This window comes from Myiozetetes cayanensis, unplaced genomic scaffold (assembly GCF_022539395.1).
Source record: "Myiozetetes cayanensis isolate MyiCay16 unplaced genomic scaffold, myiCay2020 scf14, whole genome shotgun sequence".
In the NCBI taxonomy this organism is placed as follows: domain Eukaryota; kingdom Metazoa; phylum Chordata; class Aves; order Passeriformes; family Tyrannidae; genus Myiozetetes; species Myiozetetes cayanensis.
In genome coordinates, this window is record NW_026087048.1 from 20,259,015 (window position 1) to 20,274,644 (window position 15,630).

Consider the following 15,630-nt stretch of genomic DNA (forward strand, 5'->3'; position numbering starts at 1 on the left):
GGATGTGCTCAGGAACAGTGACCCCTGAAAGTGCCAGGAGGTGCCCAGCTGGTACTGTGCACAGAGGGGCTCTGCAGGGAGGGGTGGGAATGGGCTTTGTGGGGCTCCAGAGCACCTGGAACTGGTGGCTTTGTCCTCTTGCTGCCATGGGCTTGTTTCCCCACTGCAGATTTATCCATCAGAGTGTGGCACTGCCCTTGGTTCCTCCATGGCTCTGGTGGCTGTGGCAGTGGGTGGGTTTGGCAGGTGGTTATGGGGGGCCCGGTGGGCTCCCCTCCCTTGGGGACACTCCTGGTTCCTCTCTGAGGTGCCAGTGCAGCAGGACCTGTCTGTGGAGCCGCTGCCACCCCTCCAAGGGCTCATCTCACGCAGTGATGCTTTGTCAAACATCTTTTTGTTGAGTGGAGCTGAGAATCCTTTGTTCTGCCGGGTTTGATGTGGAAAGTAAACACGTTAACATCAAGGCAGCTTTCCAGCGGCATTTGGGATTTGGTTGGGCTCTGAAGCCGGGCGGGGTTGGGCGTTGGGGGGTGCTGTGCTCGGGGACTGGGATCGCTCCGGAGTGATGAAAGCTGTGGCTGCCTGCGCTGCTGTCAGCGGGATTAGATCACTTCTTTGTGGAGTATAATGTGGGAAAAGCATTTGCTGTTAGAAATCCAGGCTGGTTTTGTGGGCTGCTCTCCCCATTCACCCACCATCGAGGGGTGGGGGGGTGCAAAGAGGGTCTTGTTTCCTTTCCAGGCTTTCCATACCTTTCCCAGTGCAGCGATGGGTGAAGGGTGAAGCCCTTGGTGCCCTGAGGATGGACTTGGCTCTGCACCCCCTGCATGGCTCAGTGGGCTGGGGGATGAGCCACAGGTCCCATCCCCTGATCTGTGGTAGAGGTTAAACAGCCATCCAGGTTTAACTCAACATTGTCCTACAGGAACACAGGTGCCTGGCAGAGGGGGACAATCCCCACCCCTCCAGTGTTCCTGCCAGGGGCTGTGACACAGCCAGGGGGAGATGTGCCAGTGCTCAGGAGAGAACACAGAAATAAGGTCACTTGTTTCTGTTTGGAAAAAAACAACAAAACAATTAATCCTGCTTCTGGCTTGCTGTGGGGAGTTGGATGCTGCTGGACAGCTTGGGAAATGGATGGAATAACAGTTTTCCTTCCGCTTCTCCAAGAGCTTACCATGGAGGGTGGCACATCCTTCCTGCAGATGTTACTGCAGATCCCACCTAAATCTGGAGCTTTAAATACCAAGCCCCTCAGTCTGGTGCACAGGGATGGTTCCCCACCTGGGGGCTGAGCTGGGCTCAGTCTTGCCCTGTGCTGCCCGGGCACCTCCCCACGGGACCGGCCGTGCAGGGGAGGTGGGGGACACCCTGGGGGTGGCACTGGGGGCAGCATGGCCTGCTCCGAGCTCAAAAGGGCCTGAAGCTCCCTGAGGTGTTCCCTGCACCGTCCCAGGGGGTGTTTGCAGGGAGATGTCAGCCCACATCACCATTCCCCAAATCACCGTCCCCAGAGAACGCTTTGTGCCCTCTCAGGTTAATCTGGAAAGGTCATGAGTGACACTGGCATGTGACTGGAGGGACAGAGGGGGCCTTTTGGGGGCTTTTCTTTAAAAATAGACCAGCTGAGCTGAGCCCCATCCCTTGCTCTGGCACCTCTAGAGCTCTGTGCTGAGCAGTCCATGGGCTCCCTCCCCCTGGCCCTGTGTGTGTGGCTGGAGCAGGGCTGGGTGCTCATCGCTCCTGGGGGCTGCAGGGAGCAGGTGTGTTCACAGGATGGCATCTTCTCCCCCCTGCAGCCCCCTGCTCCTAGAGCTTGGCCCCAGAGCAGAGCCCCCAGCCCTCCCTGGGGTGACAGGGGCTGTGCTGGTCCTGCAGTCCCCCAGGGCTCATCCACAGCTGTGGGATGGCCCAGGTGGTGCCGTGGGACTCACTGGGTGTCCCTGGACTGGGAGAGCTGGGGGGGTTAACCTGGAGAAGGGAAGGCTCCAGGGAGACCTGAGAGCCCCTTCCAATGTCTAAAGAGGCTCCAGGAGAGCTGAAGAGGGACTGGGGACAAGGCATGGAGGGACAGGACACAGGGAATGGCTTCCCACTTACAGAGGGCAGGGATAGATGGGATACTGGGAAGGAATTGCTGGCTGGGAGGGTGGGCAGGCCCTGGCACAGGTTGCCCAGAGAAGCTATGGCTGCCCCTGGATCCCTGGAAGTGTCCAAGGCCAGGTTCGGATGGGGCTTGGAGCAACCTGAGCCAGTGGAAGGTGTCCCTGCCCATGACAGAGCGGGTGGACCAGATGGGCTTTAAGGTCCTTTCCATCCCAGACTATTCCAGGATTCTGTGAATCAGCAATTACTGGCCACAGCTCACCCAGGAGGGTGCTGCTTTCTTCCCAGCCAGGTCACCAGTCCTGGTCTTCTTGGAAGGCTTTGACATACAGGAGAAGGCAGGGAGCCATGGAGAGGGAAAGTGAAAGGTCAGTGTTCACTTCACAAGGCTTTTGCTGGGTCCCAGGTGAAAGCAGGCATTTGCATTTAAATGAATATGTATTTTGAGACATTAAACCCAGAAGCAGAACAAAGGCTTTGCTGAGATGACAAACACATTGCTCCAGTGCCTGTTCCCCATATCAGTCCAGCAGCCTTTGGATGTAAAACCACATCAGCCAAAGCAGTTTTTCTTCCTTTCCTTTTCCACAAACCACAGCCCGCTGTAAATACTCGGTGGGGACCTGAGTGGCTGAAACCTTAAATGAGAAAAGAACTGGTGGATTTGTAGGGTCTGTGTGTGATGCCCGGGAGAACAATCCATTCTGCAGTTCCAGGTCAGCTTCTCTTTCAATCCAAAACCCTAGAAAAGAGAGAAAAATCTGCTTAGAGAGAGGGGAACAAACAAGCTGGCTCTGGGTGACCCAGGAAGCAAAGTGGGGATTTTTTGGTTTGGGTTTTGAGGGGTGGTTTTAGTCCTTGGTGCATCCCATCCCAAAGCCCTGTCCAGGACTCCCTGGACCCCTCGATGGAGTGAGTGGCACCAGCTCAGGGTGGACAGTCCCCAGGGCTGGACTGCAGCAGTGGCAGCCCTGGGGCTGTGACGCCAGGAGCTGCAGCAGTGGGGCTGTGATGCCAGGAGCTGCAGGTGGCAGGAGCCTGAGTTGGCATCTCCGGCACCAAGTCGGTGCTTTTGGCTCCCTGTGGGCACTGGGCTGGTCTCGGGGTGGTCTGGGCGATCAGGGAGATGAGAGGTGATCTGTGACCTGTCACTTTGGTGGCACTGCTGCCAGCAGGAGCTCCAGCCTCTGCCCACTGAGGCAGCACAGCAAGGGCTGGGCACAGGGAGGCACTGAGCAGGTCCTGTGCCAAGCAGGGCGGGATTTTGGAGGGCTGGGCACCATAAAACACCAGTTAAAGACTCTGCCGTCATTCCAGGTTCTGGTCTGAGTGTGCTCCTGTCTCAGACTTGTGATGAATAAAACACAGGCTCTCTGAAGTCGACACCCAGCTGCTCAACAAGCTGGTGGAGTGTTTGGTGGAGGAGCTGGGCTGTGATCAGACCTGCTGCATCTCTGCTCAGCTCCCAGCTGGGCAGAGGGAACGCTGTGCTGGAGCCCCTGCCTGCCCCTCTTGCCACAGCTTTTCAGGGGAAAAGGGGCCAGGGCTGGTGCCCTTTCCTCGGAGAGCTCTTGCTTGCCATGGCAAGTGCTTTGCTGCTGCATCCCTGCAGGAATGTGGGGGGGATGCTGGGGGCAGGGTCCCCTTCTAAAGGTCTCTCCATTTGCCATGTTCCAGTGCTGTCAGTGCCTGCATGAGCTGCCCAGCTCCCTCCTCTCTCTCTCACCTGTGCTCCCTGTGTGGTGCCCAGTTGTTACTGATAAAATAACGTTGCTGTGGTGCAGATTTCCCCCTGCAGCGCTGATGTCTGGGCCTCATCTGCTGCTGGAGGCACTGTCACGTTTATTGGGAAGTTTCTGCTCCCTGCCCCTCTATAAGTGGGGACCATTTTTCACCTTAAAAAGGCTCTCTGCCTCCCCCTGGGATGATGAACCCTCTTGCAGCCCGGTGCTGTCTGTGATTATAAAATCCAAGTCCTCATTGTTAATATTCAGGGAGCAATGCCACATCTCCCAGGACAAATATCTTCCCGTGGCTGGGTAAATCAGAGTTCATTATCATGTTAATCTGACTGATTGCAGTCTCCCAGAAGGATTCCACATATGGTCATTCTTGTAGCACAAATAAAAGCTGGTTTGCCTCAATCACGAGGCTCGAGCTCCTCTCTTGGTGCCTGATGGTCTTTATTCTTGAGGTGCAACTCCAGGAGATGGAAATATTAATTGTTAAATTGTTTTTGAACCTGCTCTTAGTTTTGAGCACCTGCCTTGTGTTTGGAGTCAGGATTTTCCCTTATTTTTGTTGTTTTGTTTCAGCTCTGGTTTTAAATTTGTGAAGGCTCCATTTGGGAGCCTGCAGGAATCTGTGTCTTTTGTGGGCAATAATTTTGGGGAAGCTGTAATCCTTGGACTGGTCCTGGTGGAGGGCTGGTGTGCAAGGGACCCCTCTCCTGGGGTTTTAGCTCTGTGCTCAGGGGTCTGACTGATGCTGGTGCCCAGGGCTTCAGTCCCACAGCTCACACTGAATTATTCCACCCGTTTTTGCGACACAAAAACAAGGCTTTGGGGACACTTGACACTTGTGGAGTACAAACAAATTGCAGGGCTCACCCCACTCTCCTGGGTGTGCTGGGATGCTCGGCATCCCCCCCAGCCCGGGATGCAGCACTGGGGCGGTTGGTCGAGCGTGGCCACAGGGACACCCCGGGGCTGGTTTGGGGATTGTGTCTGTGGGAGCTGCTGTGTTTCCCCCACTGCCAGGACCAGAGAGGGCAGAGGCAGAGCTGGACTGTGGCTTTGCTGGGCATCACTGCATCCCTCACCCCCGTGCTGCTTCCAGCGCCGCACTTCGCTTTCATGAAAGGTAAATTTTTTATGAAGCATTTATATTTTCCTTTCTTCCCTCCCCTGAGCCCTGTGCTGCAGTCGGCTGCTGGAGGGAAGGGAAGGGCTCGGCAGGAGCGCTGCCAGGAGAGTGCTGGTGCTCTGGGTGCCGTTGCACACACAGATTTGTGTTTGTGTTTGGGTGGGTTTGTGTCCTTGGCTGTGCGTGCTGAGCACAGAGAGCAGGGCTCGTTCCCGTGGCTTAGGGAAGAGGATGCTGCTTCCAAAGGGCAGTTCCTCATGGGACTTCACAAGCCCCTGTCCTGAGGGGTGTCCCTGACACCTCTGCAGCTCTTCAAGGGCTACAGGGCTGGAAACAGGAGGGTGCTGAGCCTGTCCTGCCTCTCACAGCTCACCGTGGCTGTCCTGTCTTCTGCAAAGAGTTGAGGGTTTCCCAGCTCCCAGCTTTGCTGCAGTGGGGAGATGCTGGACCAGGCTGGCAGCTCTGGGATCCCCTGGCAATATGGAACTCTGTCCATGGAATGGTTTCCACCTTGCACAGGTACTGGAGGAGTCGACAGCCAGTGGGACCCCCAGGTACAAATCCAAAAGCTCAGGTACAGCAGTACTTGACACCAACCCTGTGGCACAGAATCACTGAGGTTGGAAAATACATCTGAGATCATCAGGTCCAACCCTTCCCCAGCACTGCCAAAGCCACCACTCACCCGTGTCCTCAAGTGCCACATCCACAAGGCTTTTAAATCCCCCCAGGGATGGAGACTCCACCTCTGCCCTGAGCAGCTGGGCCAGGGCTGGACAATTTTCCCAATTTCCAACCTGCCATAATTTGAGGTCGTTTCCTCTCATCCTGTCCCTTGTTCCCTGGGAGCACAGCCTGACCCCCCTCCCGGCTTCCCCCTCCTGTCAGGGAGTTGCAGAAAGTGAGAAGGTCCCCCCTGAGCCTCCTTCTCTCCAGGCTGAGTCCCCCAGCTCCCTCCTGGTGCTCCAGACCCTTCCTAGCTCTGCTGCCAAGGCATTTCTGGTTCCTGCGTGCTCCAGACGGTCTGACCTGCATTAGCAGTACCCTTCTTGCATGCAGCAGGGAGGGCTGACTTCCTGACAAGGCAATATTCATCACTGGATGATCCCTACGAACATGTTTATTAACCTCTAAATAATATATACCAGAGCTGGTTGCACCGAGAGCCTCTTGCATGCTAATGGCAGGGGAGAGCCCATTTCAACAGGAGCCACTCCAGCCTGCATGAATGAAAAGAGGGACTTGAGTTATTGGAAAAAACAATTTGGTTTTATGGAGGGAGACTTTCAGTGCCTCTCAATTATAGACTTATAAATTCTAAATCTAATTCATAAAAGCTACACGGTAGCAGAATGTAAGGTGACATGTCATCCGTCACTGGGAGGGAAGGTGTGGATTGCTGGAGGGCTGTCAGGGCCCAGGGATGCTCCATGCATCCTCTGCAAGTGTCTGTGGCAGGATCCAGCTTGATACAAGCCAGGAGCTCCTCAGCCCAGGTCGTGATTAGCAGATAGGTCATGATTAGGAGGTGGGGATGTCCTGCCTTGTGCTGGCTGATGTTGGGATGGATGGAGGAAATGATAGTTCATAGAACTCTGGGATGGTTTGGGTTGGAAGGGACCTTAAAGCTCATCTCATCCCACCCCTGCCATGGGCAGGGACACCTTCCACCAGCCCAGGTTGCTCCAAGCCCCGTCCAACCTGTCCTTGGACACTTCCAGGGATGGGGCAGCCACAGCTGCTCTGGGCAACCTGTGCCAGTGATGAAGGAAATCACTGATTCCAAGCAATGCTGGGGCTCCAGTACCCCTGTGGGTGTTCAGGGGAAACATGGACAAAAACCATTTCTTGCCTTAAATATTTGAGTCAGAGGAGTAGATTCTTTACTCCATTCCATTGCCAGAGGCGATGTGGGGTTCCCCTGGGAGGGTCACCCCTGCTCCCCATCCAGCTGGTCCTTTGCCTGCACCCCTGGGTGCCCTCCTGCCCTGCCCTGCTCGCTGGCTGGAGGCACCACACCCACCTGCCAACCGAGCGACTGCGGCGTGTCGGGATGGCTTACAAACCTCAAAGATATTTTTCCTTTAATTAATTTTTAAAAATCCCTGTATTTAATCCACGGCAAATATTTGCAGGGTGTTAAGCTGCCGCTCTGGCAGCAGCCTGTGCTGGCTGTGCCTGGCTGGGACTCGCTGAGGAGGATTTTGCTGCAAACAGATGGCCCTGACGCCGGCGCTGCAGCATCGGGATGGAGCCTGGGCGGGGGAAATTGCTGCTGGAGCTGGGCTGTGTAAGATGCAGTGGCTGGTGGTCAGCCCTGTCCCTGCTGCTCGGGGTCTGGTGAGCGCTGGCACTGCCATCCCTCTGCTCCAGTGCCACCCCCTGCTCCGGTGCCACCGTCCGTGCCACCGGCACCATCCAAGGAGCCAGAGCGGGCAGGGATGAGGGACCTGCACCCTGCCAGAGATGGGGCTCAGCAGAGAGGTGCCCTGCACCCAGCCAGGTGCTGGGGAGGGTAGGAACAGCTGTGCAGCATCGGTCCCACCCACCACTGCCGCTGTGGTGACAGAGGAGCAGGGACAAACTGCCCCATCAGGGATGTGGGGGGGGGGACAGCACGGCTCTGCTCTGCTCTGTTCCCTGCAAGATCCCACTCCTTGCTAGGAAGGTGCCAGGACTGTGGGGTTGTGCCTGGAGAGCTGCAGGGCTGGACTGGATAAGCTCAGGGGAAAGCACAGAGTTTTCCAAAGGCCTTGGGAATGTGGAGCTGTCAGAACAACCCGTCAAACAAGGAGACAAAACCTCCCCATGTGCAGCAGGAGCAGCAGACAGGATCACAGCCCTGGCACTTTGATTGCCTGGCACGTGCTCCTGCCACAAGTCCCTGATTATTAACGGATTTAAAACTGCTCAACTGATGTCCCAGTGTGGACTCTTTCCTAAATGGGACATCAGCAGCTGAAATTCTGTGATGGAGACCGTGGAGAACCTTCTGCACAGGCCAGCATGTGAAAGGTTTGAAAACCCTGCAGGGGATTAAGGCGGGAATCGATAATCTGCAGTTTAAGGCTCCCTTCATTAGGAACTTTCCTTCTCAAGAGCTTTATAAACTTCTGGATCAAACTGCCCGGATAAGTCTTGGAGACAGAAATGACTGTGCCAGCAAGGAGGAAGGATTAGAGATAACAGGGAATTAATACTGAAATGCATATGCTATAAATATAACTGGATTACACTGGAGTTATGTAAAACCCCTTTTCCTTGCTCTGAGTCTCCTTGGGTGGGCAGGTGCTGTGGGCTCTGGTGGGCTGTGGCAGAGCAGGTGGGCTCTCTCCTGGAGTCCTGGGTTCACTGATGGCTCCCAGAGCATCTTCCCCTGTCATCTTGAGAGGATGTGGAGGAATGGTTCCAAACTGACAGGATTAGATGGGATATTGGGAAGAAATTCTTCCCCGTGAGGGTGGGCAAGCCCTGGCACAGGTTGCCCAGAGCAGCTGTGGCTGCCCCATCCCTGGAAGTGTCCCAGGCCAGGTTGGACGGGGCTTGGAGCAGCCTGGGCTGGTGGGAGGTGTCCCTGCCCATGGCAGGGGTGGGACTGGATGGGCTTTGAGTCCCTTCCCACCCAAACCAGTTTGGGATTCTGTTTTATTCAGTCTGTAGTCTCAGGGCACTTTCTCCTGCCCCACATCACCAGGAGGTCTTGGCACCTGCACAGGAGCTGCTGGAGCCCTGCCCTGGCAGGCGACATGTCCTGCCCTTGGGGACATGTCCTGCCCTTGGGGACATGTCCTGCCCTTGGGGACACCTGCCCAGCGTTGGGGGGGAACCTCCAGCCCTCCTGCCCCCCAGAGCCCCTCCCTGGGGGACCTTAGGGAGAGAGAGGTCAGCACAGGTAACACTCCCCATCAGAGGCTGGAGTGCTGTGCTCCAGGCATCCTCACAGATTTCTGGGCTGCTTATTCCCTGCCTGGAAATGAATCTTCTCAGGCTTCTTTTTGCCCATTTCCTCCTCATTCCACAGCTCAGCTGAGGCTCTGGCTCCCTGAGAGGGCTGAGAGCTGTCAGTCAGGAGGACCTGGCCCTGCCTGCAGAGCCAACATTAACTTTGTCCGAGGGATGATAAATCCTGGGCTCGTACAGCACAATGCCCAACTTGGAAAATGAAGCATTTAAAGCTCAATATTGCAGTCAAATTGCTGGTGAAGATCTCTTCATGTTGGCAGTGGAGCTGGAGGGCCTTTGATCTCTCCCAGCTCAGATGTTGCTGCCAAAGAGACTTAAGCTTAAACTTCACTTTGTAAAATAGACTTTTTTGACAGTTGCCTTTAAAAAAATAATCTCCTCCTAAGCTCAGGAAGCAGGGACGAGTGGGCAGCCCACGAGGAGATTTCCAGCCCAAATAACACAGGAAGGAGCCGCTTTCAGCTGCTGCTGTTGCTGCTGTAAATCCTGGGCTTAATCCGCAGAGCGGCTGGGGGGGATCGTGGTGTTTGAGCCCCAGGAGTGCAAACGCTGTGGTGGGGCTGGGGGTCAGTCTGGGGGTCCAGGACCACGGGGCTGGGGGTCTGCCAGGGTCTGGCTGGTGGTTCAGCACTGTGGTGGGGCTGGGGATGAGGCTGAGGATCCAGCAGGGTCAGGCTGGGGGTCCAGCAGGGTCAGGCTGGGGGTCCAGGACGTGGGGCTGGGATGGGGCTGGGAGTGGCCTGTTTTACTCCATGTGAGCCGTGTTCTCCCCCTCCCCTGCGGCCATTTGGGCTCCCTCATCGCCCAAACCTGGGGTGCCACTGCTCACTGGGGTCCCACCTGCAGTGCAAAGCTGTCTCTGGCCACAGTGAGTTCTCAGCCCCAGGACAGGCTGGGGACACTCCTGCCTGAAGTGAGCCCTTCATTCATTTTTGGATGAGCTGCTATTTTTAAACCTTTTTTTTTTTCTTTTTTTTTTCCTTTTTTTTTTTGTCTGTGGATGACCCTAATTTTGGCTGAGGAGCTTAGAAAAGCAAAGAATGCAAGGTTACTTTAATCTTCTTAAGGTTTAAAACTCCCCTGGGGTTCTGTGTTTGACAGTGCTGCAGGCACCCATCTCTCTGCAGAGCCTGGGTTCTGTTTTGCAGCATGTTGGGCAAGACTCTTGCAGTCAGTGGTGCTGATTTTCTACATCCTGCACTGTTCATCTTATGGACCTTCCCAGAGGCTGGTGAGAGCTTTGGGCTCCTCCACACTGGCAGGGGACTGGGATGCTGGGCTGGCAGTGGCTGGGATGCAGCTTGAGGGCCAGGTGGGTCCCAAATGGAGTTTGCTGAGCTCTGTTGAGAGGCAGAGGATGCTGAGTCGCTGCATCCTTGGCACAGGGAGGTTCCCATCACCTGCATCACACAGGTGCATTTCCCACTGGAAAAATCCCAGCGGGATCTCCCTGCCATCAACACAGCACTGCCCTGTCTGCCTCATAAAAAGGGATCATAAAACTCCCTGGAAGAGCACAGTAAATCTCAGAACAAAGCTGCTGCTGACAGGTTACTGCTCCTCAGGTGCCTCAGGAAGGTGCTGCAGGGCTGGATGGCTCCAAAGGGCTTCCTCAAGGAGCAGCACAGGAGGATGGACCCTGGGAGCAGCACTGCCCCCCTGGCATGCCCCCTCGGCAGGGTTTGTCCCTCGGCCAGGGTGGGCACTGGGATGCTGTGGCTGCTGCTGTGAGTGCAGGTGGCTGTACCTCGAGGCCATGCTTCCCAAATCATTGTGGTCCCACAGTCTGTTCCCCAATCCCAACCTGCCCTAATGAGCTCAGCCAGTCTGCAGAGGTGAACTGGGCACTGGGATGTGCTTAGGGCTCCAGAGATCCCACAGAAATGGGGAATGCCATGAGATCCAGTGACACCCTTGGCCAAGGGGGAGTGTGAGGGAGGATGTGGGATCTGAGCTGAGGGGTCAGACCCCACCAGTGCTGCCTGACAGTGCATCAGGGTGATGGGGTGAGGGACAAAAACGCAGCTCTGCAGATTCTCAGCTGCCTGTGCCACGGTGCAGCTTCTGCAGCCTGGGCTCAGCTCTCAGCAGAGCAGGGAAATCAGGGGCATTGTGAATCAGAACAGCAGTGTGTGTGCTGATCCGAGCTGTCCTCTGCAGCTCTGTCTGGAGCAGCAGCAGCAGCAGCAGGGCCGTGCTGGCTGCACAGCCCAACCTGCACTGGCACACCCTGTATCCCAATCCACTGATTAATGACAGCGACACTGCCCCCCCCACATGTGTCTGGGCACCCTCAGGCACTGGAAGTCCTTGGCAGGTGTTGGCATCCACAGCAAACCCTAGGTGTGCCAGCCTGGCATGTGCATCAGCCCGGGCACCCCAAAGGGCTGACCTCAAAAACCTTCGGGCAGACAGGAGTCTCATTTTATAAGGACATATAAAGACCCAAACGCAGAATATTTAAGCCGGTGTTATGCAATGAGAGCTCTTTTAAGTCGTGATTTGTAAAGGCAGTTCAGATAATTTCCTGAAAGACATTCTGCTAATGATTAATTTAGAATATGTTTAATTCAAGTTAGAGAGATCAAAGAGAGAACATTCCCCCGTAATGCCATCCGTGGTTTCACACTTTCACCACATTCCAGGCACTGGGGGGTGTCTGGTTTGTCCTTCCTTGCAATTCCTCTGTGAAAATTGCAGAGGAGAGCATTCTGCAGGCTCCGTGCTGCTTTGGGGCAGGGAAAGGGAGAGGAGCCTGGGGCAAATCCCTGTGAAATTTGCTCTGGGAGGTGCAGAGGGATGGGATGCTCGGGGGTATGTGGCATCAGCCCTGCACTCCTGCAGCAGTTGCTCTGGGCCTGAGAGCCCTTCAGGTCTATCTGGGAATGATTTAGGAGTGTGTCTTTGTTTATGCATTTTCTGTTATTAGTTGTTTTAACCTCTGTGTCTGTGCCAAAAGTTCCTTTAGCTCAGCCTGCAGACTGACCTTCTCTGTGGGAAGAGAATAAACCCTGCATTTATTACTATTTTCTGGATGATGAGGGAAGAGGTCCAGCCTTCCCAAAGCAGGTAACAGCTGAGCTGGGAGGGTGATCCCATGCCTGACAGGTGAGAAGGGCCCGGGCTTTGTCCCACTGCTCCCAAGCTGCTGCCACCTTTTGTCTCCCCTCAAGCTCCGTGTTGCTGCTTCAGTCCTCATTGAAAAATTGAATCCTATTTAATGAAGAAAAAGGAACTTGCTCTGGCTCAGGAGAAGGGATTTGAATTCAGGTGTTGTTACTCCTCCCCGTCTGTGCCGCTGTGCCCGCACTGGGCGCGCAGCCCGGGCCGGGCAGTGCCGGTGACAGTGATGGATGGTGCTCCCAGAGCTTGATCTGCCTATTAATAAAGCACGATCTAGGCCATGGTTTTCCAAGTTCAGCACCTAAATCCATGTCTTGGCTCACGGTGGAGCAGCCTTGTTTCCCGAGCAGCAGCTGGCAGTGCCAGTGACCAGCACGGGCTGACGATCCCAGCCAGTGGCTCCGGCTCAGCCAGGGGCGTTTGCTCCCTGTCCCCAGGCACGAGTGGCAGCAGGGCAGTGGGCGAGGGGCACAGGCTGAAGGGACCTGCAGTCCCTGGGAAGGTGTTCTTCTGTGTTTTGGGAGAATAGATGGGCACTGCAGCCCTGGGATCCAGCCCAGGCCATCCACAGCCATGTTCCCAGTGAAGCCACAGCCAATGGGGGCCCTTCCTTCCCAGCCTCCCGAAGGAATGTCTGTGCCAAGGGAGGGTTGTGGGGCGGGTGGGCACTGGGGTCCTGTCCTGGGGGCTCTGCAGGCCCAGGGAGTCACCTCTGGCTCAGGCTGGAGCTGATCAGCTGTGCTCCAACACCAGTGTCTGCTCCCTGAGCCGTGCAGAAGGGACAGGGGCATGGCTGCTGGGGGTGGCCCTCCTGCTCCCCATGTGTCTGAGGCAGCGGAAATACGGGTTTCCGGAGTATGGAATGGGAATCTTTCATTTTTTCCAATGCCACGGTGCACGTGGACATCCCAGCAGGGATAAGTGGTGGGCTCTGCTGCCTGCCCGGGAGGGGAGAGGGATGCAGGGGGGCAGAGCTGGCAGAGGCGATGCCTGAGGTGAGCTCTGCTCTGCTGGAGCGCTGTTCCCGGCTGGCAGGACCCGCTGCCCGCGGGGAGCTCTGTTTGTTGACGGTCCCAGCTCTCCCAAGGTTTGGCAGGAACGCTGCCCGCACAGCTCCCAGCGCTGCTCCCAGCCGTGCTGCGGCTGCAGAGCTCCCGGCACCGCTCCCAACGCCCTCCCCTCTGCCCGAACAGCTGCATCCAGTCTGAGAGAGTGGCTGAAAAGCTCGGGAATAGGAGGGGAAAGGGCGTGCTCAGCCGAGCTCGGTGCATCCCCTGCAGAGCCCGGCCAGCAGCCGGCCCTGCCGCAGGCTCGGTGGGAGCAGCGGGGCTGCTCTGCTGGGGTTTAGCAGCAGCTCCAAAATCCCAGCGCTCACTCCAAGAAAGGCATGGAGGTCCTGTAGCATGTCCAGAGAAGGAAACAGAGCTGGGGAAGGGGCTGCAGCACCAGGAGCAGCTGAGGGAGCTGGGGGGGCTCAGCATGGAGAAAAGGAGGCTCAGGGGGACCTTCTGGCTCTGCAGGGAGGGGGGAGCCAGAGGGGGTCGGGCTCTGCTCCCAGGGAACAAGGGACAGGAGGAGAGGAAACAGCCTCCAGCTGTGCTAGGAAGCTTTAAGTTTGATATTGGGAAAATTCCTTCCTGGAAAGGGCTGTCCAGCCCTGGCACAGCTGCCCAGGTGGTTCCCCGTCCCTGGGCAGGTTTAAAAGCCATGTGGACGTGGCACTTCTCTGTGCTCCCCCTCCCGGTGCCGCTGCCCGAGGCCGGTGCTGCAGAGCCGGGCAAGCAGGACGGGCTCTCCTCGGGCAGGGTTTGCACCCCGGGACCGGGACAGCCCCTGCTTCGGCGGCAGCACCGCCGGGGTCAGCACCGCATCCCCCTGGTGCTGCCAGGCCCCGGCCCCGAGGGCACGGTGTCAGCAGCTCCTGAAACCCGTACAAGCAGAGTTCGCAGACGGCACCAAGCGGCAGGAATGGGTTAATGCCGTCCCCTGGGGTTCCCCCATCGCAGCCCGTGTCTGCCGAGCCGCTGTTTGATCAGGTAACGCGCTTATTTGATCAGATAACGCGTGTGTTCCCTGTATTTGTCAGGAAACAATGTATTCAGTGTGTTTGTGGGAAGCGGGGAGGCAGCGTGGGTGTCAGGAGCAGCCTTTGATCCGCGGAGACGCGCGGTGTGAGCAGGAGAGCGCTGACTGCGAGGCACCAGCTCCGGCAGCGCCCGCCGGGCCCGCGGCTGTCGGGGGGCTTGTCCGCCTTGCGGCAGCCGGTGGGATGCGGTGGGAATTCTGGATGTGAGGCACTGAAATGTTAAAGGTTAATGGCTCGAACGATCGGCCATTTGCCAAGGCAGCAGGTGCTCTGCTGGGGCCGTGTCTGCACCCCCCAGCCAAGGGGAGGAGGAGAGCCCTGGGGCGGGTGCTGGCGAAATCTCCGAACTGCATAAAAATCCCATCCCCTGAGCGCCCATCGCCGGAGGGTGACCGCGACAAACACCCTTGTTTAGCGACAAGCTGGAATTTGAGGCAGATAAAGGAAGAGGCCGATAAGAAGCAGATCCTGCGAGGTGGGATAATGTTTTTTATCGTGCCAATGTCCTCCCTTTCCGAACTGGCTCACGGAGTGCTGGAAGGACCGCGGTGTCCAGGGCCAGCACCGCTGCGGGGCAGCTCCCAGAGCCCCAGTTAAGTGTGTGCTTCAGTCTGCAGCGTTGGAAATGAAATGTTAAAAAGATCTGAGATGTAGCAGATTTTCTATCTATGATACTTTTAAATTCCCCATTAATGCTCGATCTGGTGCTGCTGTGGGGTCCTGCTCGTGGCTGCTGCCCCTCGGGTGGGATGGGAGATGGCTTCTTGAGTTGAAAATGTCACACAGGCATGGGAGGGGGGGAGGTGTTTGCACCGTCCTTGGCGTCACTTCACAATTTTTGGACCCTGCTCCCCCAACTCTCTACACCCCACCACCCCTCCTGTGCTCAGTCACTGAGTCTCTTTGTCCTGCAGAGAGATGCCAAGGGCCAGTACCTGTTCGACCTTCTCTGCCACCACCTGAACCTGCTGGAGAAGGATTACTTCGGCATCCGGTTTGTGGACCCCGACAAGCAAAGGGTGAGAGAGAGCCCCTCCTGCCCGCACCGGGGGAGGGGTGTCAGGCTCGTCCTCGCCGCTGACAACCGGCGGGAAGCAAAGGCCAGAAAATAAACTCAGGTTAGGCGGTGATGAGGGGCTCTTCCCCCGCAGCTCTGCCCTGCCCTGCTGCCGGGACAGGGGTCTGTGGTGCCCCGACAGGGTCATTCCTTTGCCCATGGGACAGCCCTCTGAGCACCCTGGGGTGCCCTACAGGGGAGGGGTCTGGGATGCACCCAGGCTCTGGCAGCAGCCCCAGTGTCCTGGCTCCCTGAGTCCCCGGCAGTGGTTGGGATGTGTGAGCCGGAGGGACTCGTGTGAGGGCTGGAAGCATCGTGAGTTTGCAGAGTGAGAGGATGTGATGCTGTTGCAAAGGGAGAGGGAGATCCCCGGTACCGGATCTGCAGGACCATTTCTAGCACTGATTCACATTTTAACACCGAGATTAGG

The 15,630-nt window shown here is 56.7% G+C and overlaps 1 protein-coding gene across 1 annotated transcript in view; it reads left to right on the forward strand.

Moving 5' to 3' along the window:
* FRMD5 (FERM domain containing 5) overlaps positions 1 to 15,630 on the forward strand; it is a 72,258-nt gene that overhangs the window by 39,701 nt on the left and 16,927 nt on the right. Inside the window, exon 2 of the mRNA XM_050309571.1 lies at positions 15,058 to 15,162. Within this exon, the coding sequence (XP_050165528.1) occupies positions 15,058 to 15,162 (105 nt within the window). The remainder of the gene's footprint in view (positions 1 to 15,057; positions 15,163 to 15,630) is intronic.